This window comes from Camelina sativa, chromosome 17 (assembly GCF_000633955.1).
Source record: "Camelina sativa cultivar DH55 chromosome 17, Cs, whole genome shotgun sequence".
Taxonomy (NCBI): domain Eukaryota; kingdom Viridiplantae; phylum Streptophyta; class Magnoliopsida; order Brassicales; family Brassicaceae; genus Camelina; species Camelina sativa.
The window spans coordinates 32,573,698-32,589,072 of record NC_025701.1 but is presented as its reverse complement, the minus strand read 5'-3'; the positions used below and the strand labels follow the sequence as shown (position 1 = coordinate 32,589,072).

Sequence of the window (15,375 nt, the reverse complement as noted above, 5' to 3'; positions counted from 1 at the left end):
GATTGGAATTTGGCCTGATAGTGAAGACCCAGAGAGATTAAGTCTTTTTAGCTCCATGAGTTTATCAAACTCCGCTGGGAATTGCGAATCGTTGAAATTGTTGCGAGCAAGATTCAGATCACGGAGATCACGCAGTCTAAAAAGACTACTGTTGGATTTAAGCTGGCCTTTCAGGTGGCTAGAACTAAGGTCTAGCCCAATCACTTTGCCTGACGTAGCATCACATGTGATACCATCCCAAGAACAACAGTCACTTCTGTTCACCCATGATTCTGTCTTTGGATAAGAGGATCCATCAGGATCAACCCAATCAGGTTTTTGGATCGAAAACTCACTCTTGAACTCAAGAAGAGCATCCTGTTGGTCAGAATGACACAAGTGTTGTGTAGAAGAAACAAACGTGTTTAGAAAACTTGAAACGAGAAAAAGGAAACAGAAGGAACGAAGAAGTAAGCTCATTTTCTGATTAGACAAGAAAGCTTTCATATTTGTGGAACTGAAAAAGTAATATGAAGTAGTGATATGGTAAATTAGTGTTGCAGGTCACTTACATATATATAAAAAAAAACAAACACATGAAGCTCCATTGACTTGATGATTTGAAGTCTTTTTGAAGAAAAAACTTCCCTACTAAAAATCTTATGAGTCCTTCCAAAATCCAATAGACTTGACTTGAAAGACCATAAACTCGTTCTTCTTGGCCTCTAAAAAATCATGTTTTAAGAAATTAGAAATTTGGAGTTTAGTGAGGACAATAGAAAAATCAAAGTGCCGTGTAGCTTAAGCCAACTCTTCAACTTTATATGGGAGTTGGGACTCTGTATGGAATTTTTTCTGTGAAATGCTTTCATAGTTGTCCTATATCCAATTCCAAACCTGAAACATACGTCAGTATTAACTTTCCTAAATTTTGCATTTCCTTAATTTGAGCCACAAAACTAATATATTACTTTCAATATTATTTAGTAAATAAAGACAAAGAACAAAACTTGTAGACTTGGCTGTTTAGTTGAAGAGTTTTGTTCTCAAAACTGTGCTACTTGCATTAGTAAAAAAGCGATGCCCATTGTCTAATATCACCAAACCCATACGTCACGTTTTATCTCTCATCACTGCCTCTTCATTTCTCAAATTTCTGTTTAATCATGTAGTTTCTTACATGATTCTGATGGCAATTGCTATTAAAGTTGACAATCCAAATTTTTGATACAAGATCTTTTCTTTTTGTATAAAGTTGAACTATTTTCTAATTCAACTGGTTCAGAATTGATGATTTGTTTCTGTAATCATGTAACCTAAAAGTGTCAAACAGATTAATTTCAAAGCTTCATTATAAACACAGATGTGTGCAGGTTGTTGCCGATTACATTTGACATCTAAAAGGGCCACTAAGTATAATTATATATCTTACTAGAAAGTTGCCCAAGACGATGCGTGGGTTTTTTAAATAATCTTTTTTAGTCTGGGATCACAGAATACCGCAGCTAGACCTTGTAGTAGACTCGGAGTTGGTGGTCGGATATCTAAAGACAGGGATAAGTGAGACCCATCCCTTGTCTACCCTAGTACGCATGTGCTATGGCTTTATCTCTAAGGACTGGAGTGTCCGAATTTCTCATGGTTATAGAGAGGCTAATCGTCTGGCGGATGGATTGGCTAACTATGCCTTCTCTCAGCCCCTCGGGGTCGTTTTGTTTGATTCTTGCCCCATCTCTATTGTTTCTATCTTGGATGAAGATGCTAGAGGGACTGCGTTCCCTAGAAGAACTCGTGTGTAATTTTTTTTAAGATTTCGTAATAAATTTGGAAGGGGCTTTGTCCCCTCTCCCTTACCAAAAAAAAATATATATAAAAATTTAAATAATATACTTCTGTAATATAACTATTGTTAATTATATTTATATTTCAAATAATTTACAATGCTGGTTTAGATTATTAGTTTCTAAAATATTATCAACGCAACTTTTTATCCCGTTAAAATTATATATGTTATAAAAGAAATATTATTTAACTAACTGTTGATAAAGCACTAATTCTAAATTTAACAATGAAATGACTGTGAGGTGAATACTACTTGTTGAATATAGTTTCTCGTGTTATACATAAAAAAGAATGTTTTCTTAATTGATTTGTAACTTTTATCTTTGACAACATCATTAAAAAAGTATTAGGGTAATTAAAAGAAAAAAAAAGAGGGAGAGTTCATTTAAAAGCTTAAAGGGGGTATGTTGTAGCAATGTTTTTTGAGAATTCGAAATGAATTATCTAAAATAAAGTTAAAATTTTCATAGTGGATTCTCTTAAAACTAAAGAATAAAATTACTTATAATTTAATGCCAAAGATAAAAAGAAATTAAAATATGCAAAGATGCTTATTTATATAATCTAGTCAATGTAATCAAAACACTGTTTACTCCACATTTTTTACCTATTTAATTTAAGAGAATTTGTTAGAAATACACTTTTTGAAATATTCATTTTCGATTAAAAAATATCATTTTTTGAACATTTTCGTTTTTACCCTTTTCTACACAATTACAATATGTTGAATTAATTTTTAGAATATTTTTTAGGTTTGGGTTGTCTATTTTTCATTTAGAATATTTAATATTTGGAGTTTAAGGCTTAAATTTTATACATAAAATGGGGTATATTTGAAAATAGATAACATGAAAGCGTATTTTTGAAAAGACATAAGAAAATAAGTATTTTTGAAAATATCCCTTAATTTAATAATACAATATTTAAAAGTTAAATATTTTCCTTCTTTTCTTATGTTTACATGGTTATTGTATACAAAAGGTTATGTATATGCATCCAAAATGAATTTAAAGCAAAAAAAAAAACTGGATTCAATATATCTCTAAGTTTATTCTTGAAAGATGGCGTCGGATCAGAGTCATGGCATCAATCGACACCACTTAAAAGAGCATCGATCGACACTCCTGTTTACCCGACGAGAGAACAAGAATTGGAAGTTTTACAAATTTGCCCAAAGTCTTCTCTAATTGCAACATAAGCTCCTGGACGTGTTTTAGGATGTATATATATTATTTTGGGTTTTAGAAACCCTTAAGTTGTTTTCTAGCAATTATTATTTTTCTACAACCCTGTGAAATTTTGAGAGCTTTTGGGAGAGAGAGATCTGCTTTGTAGAGAAGAATTTTTGAACTCCCTCTTTACTCTTTTAATTTCAATTGCTTATTATTCAGAAATATGTTTTGTTCTTCATTGATTATGTCTGAGTAGTTTGCTTGTTAGGTCAGGGTTTTTCATAGGGTTTTTATGAATTGTTAGATCTGTTTAAGTAGGATTCAATATCTATCTAGATCTTCATCTTAGGTTGTTCTTCATATTAATTCTTGATTGATCACCTAGAATTAATACTTTAGGAAAATAAATTGATATGAGAATATAATTGATTTTCCTGATAAAACATTTTGATGAGCAAAATTACTTCTTGCAAAGAGATTTGATTAAGTGAGTTGTGGACAATCTAAACATGTTTTTAAAGCTGATTTATTACCTAGAATTTTGCAAAGAAATTTGGATTTTCTGGTTTTAAATTTAGATATTATTTGCAGTGAGAACTGATTTACTTTATAAAAGTGTTTAGAGTTCTAGATCTGTTCTTAATTGTTTGAATCCTACTTATTCCCTGATTTAATAATTCATAATTTCCTAATAAATTCCCTAGGCCTAGCTTTATGATCTTCTGAATTTACAACAACTTTTATTTAATATTTTGCATTGTTTATTTTAATTCAATTTAATCTGTTTAGCATAATTATAAAACTCTATAATTTATTGTGTAGACTTGAGTCTTTGTGGAATTCGACCCCTAAGTATTACAGTGATCTCTTAATTTGAGAGACTAGCTTAAGGTTAAATTTGAGCATATCACACACCAACCCCAACTCCCTTTCCTCTCCCAGCCCGACCAACCAAGCCATCTCTTCTGACCACAAACTCCTCTCCCTCTCTCTCTCACCACCACTGAACTTCTCCTTTTTCTCCTCCATGGTGGCGACGGCAGAACATGGTGAAGAACCCCCGCATAGATCGTTCCCTTTTATTTTCTTAAAAGGAGAAAATTAGGATTCTTGGTTTTTCAAGATTTAGGATTCTTGGTTAGGGCTGGTTTAGCTTTGATTTAATAAACAAAACTTAATTAAACCATAAGAGCACACAAAATTGAGTTTGGTTTAATAACACCTCATAAACCAACCAGACTAAATTGGTTTCATTCCAATTCTCCACATAAACTCTAATCATTTATTTTCTGGGGACAAGGGCGTTACAATGTTTTTTTTAATAAAATTCTACTGAAATGTAATTTTTTGAAATTGTAATGTTAGAAAACTATAACCTCATGTATGACCAAATAGGCAAATACAATACATAGGATAGGATCCCCTGTTGAAGACTAAAAACAGTAAAACAAAAAAAAGTAATAAAAAGCAGCATTGAAGAGGTGATAACACATTTACTGGTAACAAAAAAGATAAGGTTAATTATAAGAGGGTGCGGTAGCCTAAAAATTGGTGGTCCAGTTGTAAAAGTTGTAAGGGTTTTTTTTTTTTTTTAAGTTGATCATTCTTTCAATATTTTTGTGAAGTGATTACTACATTTGATATAGTTAACCATTACATATATGAAAAATATCCTAAATGGTTTTTTCAATTTTCTTTTTGATAGTTAATATAGAAGTTTTAAAATAGTAATAGGGTATTTTTTTTTGACATCATCTGGATCGACAACAGTAAAACCTCTATAAATTAATAAGGATTCTAAATCTCTAAATCCGAAAACCCAAATCCGAACCCGATCCGAACCGAAATCTGAACGGGTATCCAAATATACCAACATTATTAATATATAGTAGTAATATATTAGTAATATTTATAATTTTAATATAATAAGTGTTCAAAGTATTCAGATTCTTAGATATTTTCGACAATTTGAAGTATTTAAACTGTTTATTAGTAAATTTGGGTAGAAAATACTCTAAAATTTTTAAATATATTGTGTATTATTGAATATTTTAGACTAAATTAGATACTAAAATTTTGAGTTTTGTGAACTTCGGGTAATCCGAATCCGAACCCGAAATACCCAAAACGAACCCGATCCGAACCCGAAGTCTAGAAATACCCGAACAGGTCCTATACCTCTAAACCCGAAAACCCGAAAACCCGAAATACCTGAACCGAACCCAAACGGGTACCCGAATGCCCAGACCTAGTCGGGACCATGAAATTTTATTAATTAATAGAGGTTTTAATTTATAAAGAGATGTTTAAATTTCATAATTTTGAAAATTTTGAAAATTTTGAAAATTTTGTATTACAAAATAAGATACTTTTGTTATCATTCATATTTTTAAAGAATTTTCTTAATTTATAATCTTGTCTATCGTAATTGCTAAGTTTAAAGTTTAGATAAAAATGATATATGTTAGAAGTTTAGAGTTTAGAAGAAATTGCTACTAGTATTATTCATGGTAATGATGAAGTCGAATAAGATATTGCGATAATTTAAGAACCAATTACATATAAAGAAACAATTATCGCATTTAGAACTCTTCATAATTTGTGGATGCGATTTTAGAAGACGAAAATGAAAAAGATTAGAGATGAGCTCCAATATAATGCAAATTCAAGAATATGCAAACAACAATAGAGTCATATTTTACTAGATTTTCTTATATATATATATAATATTATTTGATTATTAATTTATGATATTGATGGGACCATATTTTTACATAAGATTTCCAAAAAAATTATTATCTTATTAATTTATCGAAATGTGTCATTTTTTACATCGGCCCAACTCGGGACCGGAAGACTTTATTAATTTATAGCGAGTATTAATTTAAAGAGTATTAATTTATAGAGGTTCTACTAGAACCTATAAATATAATCAGAAATATAATCTCTAATTAATATGTGGGGTAATGCGACTATTTGGAGCCAAAGTCTAACATTTCATTTATTTTCTATGTTTATATGGGTATATTAAAGTATATCTTACCAAATTATAAGAAGTCGCAATATATGGTTAATTGCATATGGCTTTGTTTCCTTCTTAACTACCAAGATGGGCCATGGAAAGGGAAATCAACTGTAGGTAATACAGCAGCGTTTTAAGTCTTTGCAATATGTAACAACATGGCACTGTTCACATCGTTGAGCATTGATATTCTTCTCGTTAGCAGCATCATACCTTACCAGAGAAAACCCTTAGAAGAAATTACTAGTAGCCACGCACAGGATGATGTGAGTTTCTGTAGGGTTCATGGCAAAGGCTTATGTTGCGGCATGATCGCATCTTGGGTGACCATACCTCATTTCCCCGGATCATGATGGTTGTTTCCGGCTATTGTCTCCAATATTGCTGGTGGATCATTGAAGGTTCTCTTTTATTATCTAGGAGTTGAAACAATCAGTCATTGGTTTAAGAAGATGCATCGCGTAGGAGGAGGACTACCAGTTTGTTTTATCAAGAAAAACCGTGTCAGAGATATACCTTCCATTACAAGGACCAGTTCAGGTCATATAGTGCCTTCCCTTGCAAGGACCTACTCATACTTGGCCGCCTCCGAAGGATCAGGCTACTTCACCTATTGAATCTTTTGGATAAAGTGTCTAGGGAACGTAAACAAGTACCACCTAGCTATGTTGTTTCTTTAAGAGTGAAAATCCAAAGAATATTGTCATATATAAATGATGTTTTAAATGACTAGTGTTAATTTTTTTGCTTGTTTTTAATGATCTTTGTAGAATAATAACAGATACATTTTTTTTCCTTCCGATAACAGATACATTAATTAAGAGTATTCTCATAAATACCACTAAAATGATTTTTTTTCTTCAAAAAATGTCAAATTTAGTCTTTTTCCCAAAACAAATTACCACAAAATTAAGCTGAAGTTTTAATATTAAAACTAATTCTTAAATCGTAAACACTAAATTCTACCATCTAAAAACTATATTCTAAATCTAAAATTGTCAATTCAGCCTAAAAAGAAAGACACTCTTAAAAATTAATTTTTGTGTTTGTGGTATTACTGAAAAAATAAAACTTTTGTGATATTTCAAAAAAAAAAAGATGATATTTTAGACAAAAACTTAAAATGTGGTGTTTTGAAGTAGAATGTCAACAATGATTAGCCCTGGGCAATGGGCATATAATACGAAACCAAACAAACCGAACCGAACCGATCCAAAAAACCGATTTAAATCGGATTCGGTTTTCTGTTAAAATTGATCGGTTTTCTGTTAAAACCTGTCGATTTTTACATTGATTGTAATTCGGATTTCGGTTTTAAACCAATCCGAACCGAAATCCGATAGGTTATCTACTAAACCGAATATACAATTAATTTTTTCAATGTGTTAAGATATTATATTATTTTTGGGCCTATTTTTGGGCCTCTGTACGAGCCTGTTAGATATAAAATTTTAAATTGTAATCGCTGGAGAGGGGTATCGAACCTGAGCTATCTCAACTTTGAGATTATAATTTCCGAGTGAAATATATAAGGTTCGGTTTAACATCGGATTTTTTAAAAAAATGGAAAACCGATCCGAATCCAAACGAATCCAAACCGATCCGAATCCGAACGAATCCAAACCGATCCGATCCGAAAAACAGGCGGATTCTAAATGGATTCTATACATCTCAATCCGAAAAATCTGATCCGATCTGAAACGACTGCACCCAGATTCCTAATCCTCACTCCAGACACACGAGAAACAATCTCAATGGAACCACCCCATAATTCCAACGAGACAACCGACGTCAACAGCTCCTTACAAAAAACTTCAAGAAAAACTAACTAGATCAAACTAACTCATGCTCTGCAGCTATGAACAGCAATCAACTCTGATTCCTCCTTCAACAGACCACTTCGTGATCCACCCAAACAAGCCACTTAAACAAGTATCCCAAACACCACCTCATCTAGTTACTGAGTCGCACAACCAACCATCCCTAGCAACCGAGTAACAAGAGAGGTGGACTGGAATACTTTATTCCGTCCAGCCTCGGAAACTCTTCTCCAATAAATCCATCGATTCACCTTCTTAGCTTTAACCCGACACTTCTGAGCTCTAACTTGGTTCTACAACCACCATGACCTTGCTCCATGCTTACAGAGGTTCCAGCTCAAACCGAGCTTGTTGGTTCAACCAACAACACAACTTAACACAATGCAATCCATACAAAAGCTTATAAAAAAACACTCGAATAATACATAAACTAACCGTTCAAATCGAAGTTCCACCGTTGGATATAAAGCTCGTACTACCACGAGTCTCTCTACCAAATGTCGTCTCGATCGGACAAGTTTTGAACCGCCAAATGCCGCCTAGAAAGAGCCATCACGGAACAGTTCTAGGGTTTATACTTAGCCCAGATTTCACAGTTTCAGCGAATTACTTGTCCAGGAAGCAACGAACATAACTCCTCGAGATCAACTCCGAATGAAGTTATTTCAGATGCTATGGAATCTTGGTTTGATGGAGATCACGCGGAAAATCGGTAATTTCATACCCCAGCTAAGGGGGTATGTTCGATTCATACACCAATAATGTGCGAATCCATACATTACGTTAATTAAAATTCAAATTTACAGCACCAAATTGTAAAATTGTGTTAATATATACATAAGCCGTAACGGTGTTAATAAACCGTTAACAGCTTATGATGTGGACGCCACGTAAGAAATGACATCGTTTTATTAAACAAAAGAAAGAGCTTCTTTGGGTTAAAACGATGTTGTTTCTCACGGTTTTCTCTTTGCTTCTTTCTCTTTTTTTCTCGTTCTTTCCCGACTGCTTTGTTCAGTTCTCGAGTTGGGGATTTTTTCTCTTCTCTACATCCATAGTTGAATTGATTCAATTAGCAACGAGACTTCTTATGCACCCAAATCACTATCTCCATAGTCTTCTTATGCACCCAGTAACAATCATGTCGGCGAAACCAAAATCCAATTCCAAATTTTCAATCTTGTTCACTTTCAGTTTCTTAATCGTTGCGGTCCGTTCTTCTGATGTCGCCATCGAAGGTAACAAATCCGGATCCGAGGGAGATTTAGATGATTTGGAGCAGCTCTTAGCGGTGGATGAACAGTTGCAGGTAGAGAGACCGGAGCAAATATCTGAAGCAGAGACAGTGAGTAAGGCTCAGAGGATCGTAGTTGAACTCAATGGAGACAATACAAAACGGTTGATCGATGGTAACGAGTATGTGATGGTTTTAGGTTACGCTCTGTGGTGTGCTAGGAGTGCGGAGTTAATGCCGCAATTTGCGGAAGCAGGACGGGTTTGAAAGAGATGGGTAGTTCTGCTTTGATGGCTAAGATCGACGGTGATAGGTATTCGGAAATGGCGTCGCAGCTTGAGATTAAAGGTTTCCCAATGCTTCTTCTGTTTGTTAATGGCTCATCTCAGCCTTACACTGGTGGATTTAACTCGTACGTTCTTTTAATTGATTGTGAGAGCTTTGAGCTTTTAATTTAGGGGGTTTTAGTGTTAGTGTATAGGGACTAAGCATAAGCATCAGCAAATTCTGACTCTTGTTAGTGAATAGTGACAATGGATTTGATTGTGATTTGTTTTGGTCTTGTGTTGTGTTCAGAGAGGAGACAGTGATTTGGGTGCAGAAGAAGACTGGTGTGCCTACTAGTTATTTGGGTGCAGAAGATAGAAAGAGACGTATTTGTCAAAAAAAGAAAAAAAAAGACGTGAGAAACGACGTCGTTTTAACCAAAAGAAGCTGTTTCTTTTGTTTCACAAAACGACGTCATTTTTTACGTGGCGTCCACGTAGAAGCTGTTAACGGTTTCTTAACACCGTTATAACTCATGTATGTATAAACCCAGTTTTACAATTTGGTGCTGTGAATTTGAGTTTTCATTAACGTAATGTATGGATTCGCACATTGTTAAACATGGTGTATGAATCGAACATACCCCCTTAGCTGGGGTATGAATTTACCGATTTTCCGAGATCACACCAGTAAAATCACCTTTCCGAACCAATATAAGATTCGGCGCCGACAAGCCTCCAAAGTCAGGTACTCCACACTGCCTTTATCTCCAACCTTCTTTCACTTTCTTTCTCCTCTTCAGCTCTATTCTCTCAGCTCTGTTCTCCCATCACTAGAGAAGCTTTACACAGCCGTAACATGACTATCCAGACCCACAAGAGGCTTCCCCACCTCCACCGCGTCTCTCTCTCACATCTCCGTCATGCTCCATCGCGTCTCTCTCTCCTTTTTGACAACAGCACAACATCCCTTGCTCTAGGACTCACGTTTCTTCTCCTCTTCTTGAGTCGGAAGACAACACGAACACAAAAACAACTCCATGGAGAAGGAGATGCTTACATGTATTATGTATACATATACTAATATACATGGCTCACCCCTCTCCTCATTAAATCACCACCAAACCAGGCTCTACGTCTTTTATCTCTTTACCCAAACATTGATCAACGTAAGCCAATACATACACTGACTATTACAAACACTCTCTCCTTACGATTACATAATCACTTTAATAATCGATTCTAAAGATCAATCCAATAAACAAATCCACGCAGCCAAGAAGATTCGATCCTCTTCCCATGACCACCAAACTCACAAATCAGCGACTCACATAACACAACAACATACACGAGAGTTAAGAGGTAGCCGATACCTTGTCAACAACACTGGTTTACCCTCCGATGAAGACGTGACACGCGAAGACACAGGTTGTTCACAACGAGAGCACTACAAGAAAACATAGCAGTTTCCGACGGTCAAATCAGTTGGGAACGGTCGGAAAGAAGCATTTCCAACAATTAACTGACGATAGTTAATCGGTCGGAAATCGCTGGTCGGAAATTTATTCGGTTGAAAATCGGTCGGAAATTTCCGACCGAAACGTTGGTTGTAAATCCGTTGGTAAAATCGGTCGGATTTCGGTAGGAAAATACCGACTAATTTCTGACGGTATAAATCGGTCGAAACAATATTACCGACAGTATTCCGACCGATTCTATAAAAAAATATATTAAATTTTATATGAATATAATTATAAATTTTTGTCAAATTAATTGAAAATTACAAAAAATGGTAAAATAATTAAAAGTCAGAAAATACTAAATAAACAAATATATATATGTAAATTACTGTCAATAAAACCACTAAACAAATTTTTATGTCAACAACTTACAAATAAAAACAAGTTAAATTAAAACACAAGTATAATATGTTGAGTTCATCATCATCTTCGTCTTCAGCGGGAAGAACGTAGAAACCTTTCCTTGAAAGACCAAACGCAGGGACCTTACCAAGTCCTGAATATTGACAAGTGATTATGCTAGTCCGAACAAGTATTGGTCGTCCGTACAACTATGCTAAGGGTGTCCGTACAAGTATGCTATAAAGCCGAGCCATCTACGAATGTATGTAGTGAGGAGGCCTGGGTGCATTAAAGCCCATGAGAAGGTTCGAGATCCTCCTTGTAGCCGTTAGAGTAGAAGAGAGAGAGGAGTCACGGGTTGTGCTTCGTTTAAGGAAACAAGGAGGGATCGCTTTCACTCTTGGGAAGAACCAATTCTCTTTCCATATCTCTTTTCTCTTATGCGATTTGTAGAAAAGGGTGTAGCCCTAGTTTCCCTTAGTATAAATAGTCTTATGTAAACCTTTGTAATATATACTTAAGGAATATAACTTTTCTCTCATTCTTCTTGCCGACAATTCTCTTCTTCTCAACCTCTTCCGCTTAAATCCCAACATGGTATCAGAGCAGTTTTTCGATCTTTGATTCTCTAAACCTACTCTTATTCTCTCTTATATTCTACTATCTTCAATCTTTCTCTCTATTCTCGGTTTACTTGCGTTCTATACTCGCTACTCGACATTCTTAGTTATCATTTCTCTCTATCTTTCGCGAATCTCGCTCATGGACACTAGCAAACCTATTGTTACACCGGTGGTCTTAAAGGGGGCCAACTATTTGTTGTGGAAAAGAACCACAAAGACCGCGTTGAGTGGCCGGGGGCTATGGATTCACGTTGAAACGGACCAGTTTCCCAAGAAAGTCACCAAGAACGACGGTAAAGAAGGAAAGGAAGAAGACAAGGAGGCTGAACTCGAGAAGGAAATCAAATGGTTCCAAGAAGATCAGACCGTGCTTGCCATTCTTCAAGAATTTGCTTGATGCACCAATCCTTGAAGCATACTCTTATTGTGAGACGGCCAAGGAGTTACGGGAGACACTTGGGAACGTGTATGGAAATGTGACCAACTTGACCAGGGTGTTTGAAGTCAAAAAGGCTATCAATTGTCTTCACCAAGAAGACTTGGAGTTCACAAAGCACTTTGGCAAATTTAGGTCTCTTTGGGCTGAGCTAGAGATGCTTCGGCCGAGCACCATAGATCCGGCTATTCTCAACGAAAGAAAGGAACAAGACAAGGTCTTTGGTCTCCTTCTCACTCTGAATCCGGCGTTCAACAACCTTATCAAGCACATTCTTCGTGGTGACAAGCTTCCGACTCTTGAAGATGTGTGTTCTCAAGTTCAAAAAGAGCAAGGGTCGCTAGGCTTATTTAGCGGTAAGGAGGACTTGGCTACGGCTAACAAGGGAGTGTACAAGCACGAGGACCGGAAAGCAATGGTATGCGACCATTGTAAGAAGAGGGTTCATCTGAAAGAAAAATGTTGGATACTTCACCCACATCTCAAGCCGGCAAAGTTCAAGGCCAACATATCACAAGGAGGACCAAGCGGTCAAGGCACCGGAGCAGCAAATCAAGGAGACGCAGCAGCCACGGCCATGGCAGCTTCTCTTGGAGACTTGGGAGAAAGTCGGACCTAGAGGCCCTCATCAAGTCCATTGCCGCACTAAAGGACTCCGGTACCACTTTCTTTGCTTCAAAACCTAGTACCTCACTTGTTGTAGACTCGGGTGCTTCTCACCATATGATTAGTAACCCTAGTCTTATACACAACATAAAACCGGCACTAGGTAATGTTATCATTGCGAATGGAGATAGAGTACAGGTTAAAGGAATAGGAGAACTAAAATTGTTTGATAAAAGTTCTAAAGCCTTCTTTATGCCTTCATTTACTTCGAATCTCTTATCGGTAAAGAAAGCTACTACAGATTTGAATTGTTATGCGATTTTTGGACCTAACAGTGTACATTTTCAGGATATTGAGAGTGGAAAGGTTCTTGGAGAAGGAGATGGTAGAGGAGATCTCTATGTCCTAGAGAAAGCTTCAAGTCCTTCTAATTCGTTTTCTTTTGCTTCGAATCTTAGTAGTAGTTTAAGTGATGTGTGGCATGCTAGACTAGGCCATCCTCATTCTCGTGCATTTGAATTAATGTTGCCNCTAAAATTGTTTGATAAAAGTTCTAAAGCCTTCTTTATGCCTTCATTTACTTCGAATCTCTTATCGGTAAAGAAAGCTACCACAGATTTGAATTGTTATGCGATTTTTGGACCTAACAGTGTACATTTTCAGGATATTGAGAGTGGAAAGGTTCTTGAGAAGGAGATGGTAGAGGAGATCTCTGTGTCCTAGAGAAAGCTTCAAGTCCTTCTAATTCGTTTTCCTTTGCTTCAAATCTTAGTAGTAATTTAAGTGATGTGTGGCATGCTAGACTAGGCCATCCTCATTCTCGTGCATTTGAATTAATGTTGCCCAATGTTTCGTTTGATAACTCCACTTGTGAGTCTTGTATTCTTGGTAAACATTGCAAGACTATTTTCCCTAAATCAAGTACTATTTATGAACATTGCTTTGATTTAGTACATTCTGATGTGTGGACATCTTCTTGCCTATCTAGGGATAATAACAAGTATTTTGTAACCTTTATTGATGAGAAATGTAAATATACTTGGCTCACCTTGTTACCATCTAAAGATAGAGTCTATGATGCCTTTGTCAATTTTCAGAATTATGTTACTAATCAATTTAATGCAAAAATAAAGGTACTAAGATCGGATAATGGAGGGGAATATACAAGTCACAAACTCAAAGAGCACCTAGCTAAGCATGGAATCCTCCAACAAACCAGCTGCCCATATATGCCTCAACAAAATGGAGTGGCCGAGAGGAAGAATCGACACTTAATGGAGGTGGCTCGGTCAATGATGTTTCATTCAAATGTCACTAAGCGGTTTTGGGGGGATGCAGTCATGACGGCATGCTACTTGATCAATCAGACACCAACAAAAGTACTAAATGACAAATCACCCTGTGAGATACTAAACAAAATTAAACCCTCTCTTGATCACTTACGCGTATTTGGGTAATAAATATAGATGAGTTATTAAAATTTTGATTGATTTTTTTTTATAGTGCACCTTTAAACACTACTTTTTAAGACTTATAAGTTTAAATTTTCGATCTCTAACACAAGTCCGGAAAAGCCCGAAAAGCCCTGTAGCCCTGTTAGGGCCGGGCTCGGACTTTGAAATATAGGCTCGGAAATATTTCGGGCCTGGCCGAGCTGGCCTAAAACATATGCGGGCTTTACGGGTTTCGGGCCGGGCCGGGCCGGGCCAGCCCAACTGACACCCCTACTGATACTGACAGTGTTAACAAAATAATGAAATAATATTTTACCCATGTAACACCGAATTAATGATATTTTTCAATTCATATAAATATCGATAAAACTCGTCCCGCTATATAACCTCATTCCGAGATATTTTAACTCACACTATATCATTTTAATTTTTTAATATTTATTGTGTATCTACGTTATAATATTTATCATATTTAACTTTTTAAAAATTTTAAATATTTTTCATATTTAACCTTTTAAAAATTCTTAAAATAAAGAACCGGAATAAACCAAAATAAAGTTTTTAAAATTTGAATGTCTGATAAATTAAGTTTTCTACTCATTTGTATTCAGAATCATTTTTGGTTTTTTTATAGTATGACTCTAAACCATTGCCTAATTTTTTAGACGATATGGGATATTATACCCGTATTTTTAATTCATCTATTGAGTAATATATGTCCATTTTTAAAATTTTGTATTACATCATATACAGAAAAAAATCACAATTTTTATTAACTAAATGTATTATAGAATAATTCAAAATAATTTAAATATAAATTCAAATAAAAATGAAATAGAATCATATATTTATGTTTGAATGAGGTAGAAAGATTTCCTTATTTTTAAAAATCTTACCTATAATTAATTTTGAAGTTTTGGTAACTAATATTAAACTCAATGCATTAAATATAAAAACTTTCCAAAAAGTATTTTTGAGCAAAAACTGCTGCAAAAATACTAATATAGATAAGACTAGATTACATCATCTATACATCTCTGGTAAGAGAGAACCAAAAGG

At 35.1% G+C, this 15,375-nt stretch overlaps 1 protein-coding gene and 1 pseudogene across 3 annotated transcripts in view; one reads left to right on the top strand and one right to left on the bottom strand.

Moving 5' to 3' along the window:
- LOC104758660 (receptor-like protein 12) overlaps positions 1-747 on the bottom strand; it is an 8,491-nt gene extending 7,744 nt beyond the window's left edge. For 2 of the 3 annotated variants that reach the window (XM_010481562.2, XM_010481564.2), the window contains exon 1: positions 15-744. In XM_010481562.2, the coding sequence (XP_010479864.1) occupies positions 15-486 (472 nt within the window). In that variant the 5' untranslated portion in view covers positions 487-744. Of the gene's footprint in view, positions 1-14 lie in introns of all 3 variants that reach the window. The other variant, XM_010481566.2, reaches the window with a different exon arrangement.
- On the top strand, positions 6,060-6,632 carry LOC104760005 (annotated as a pseudogene).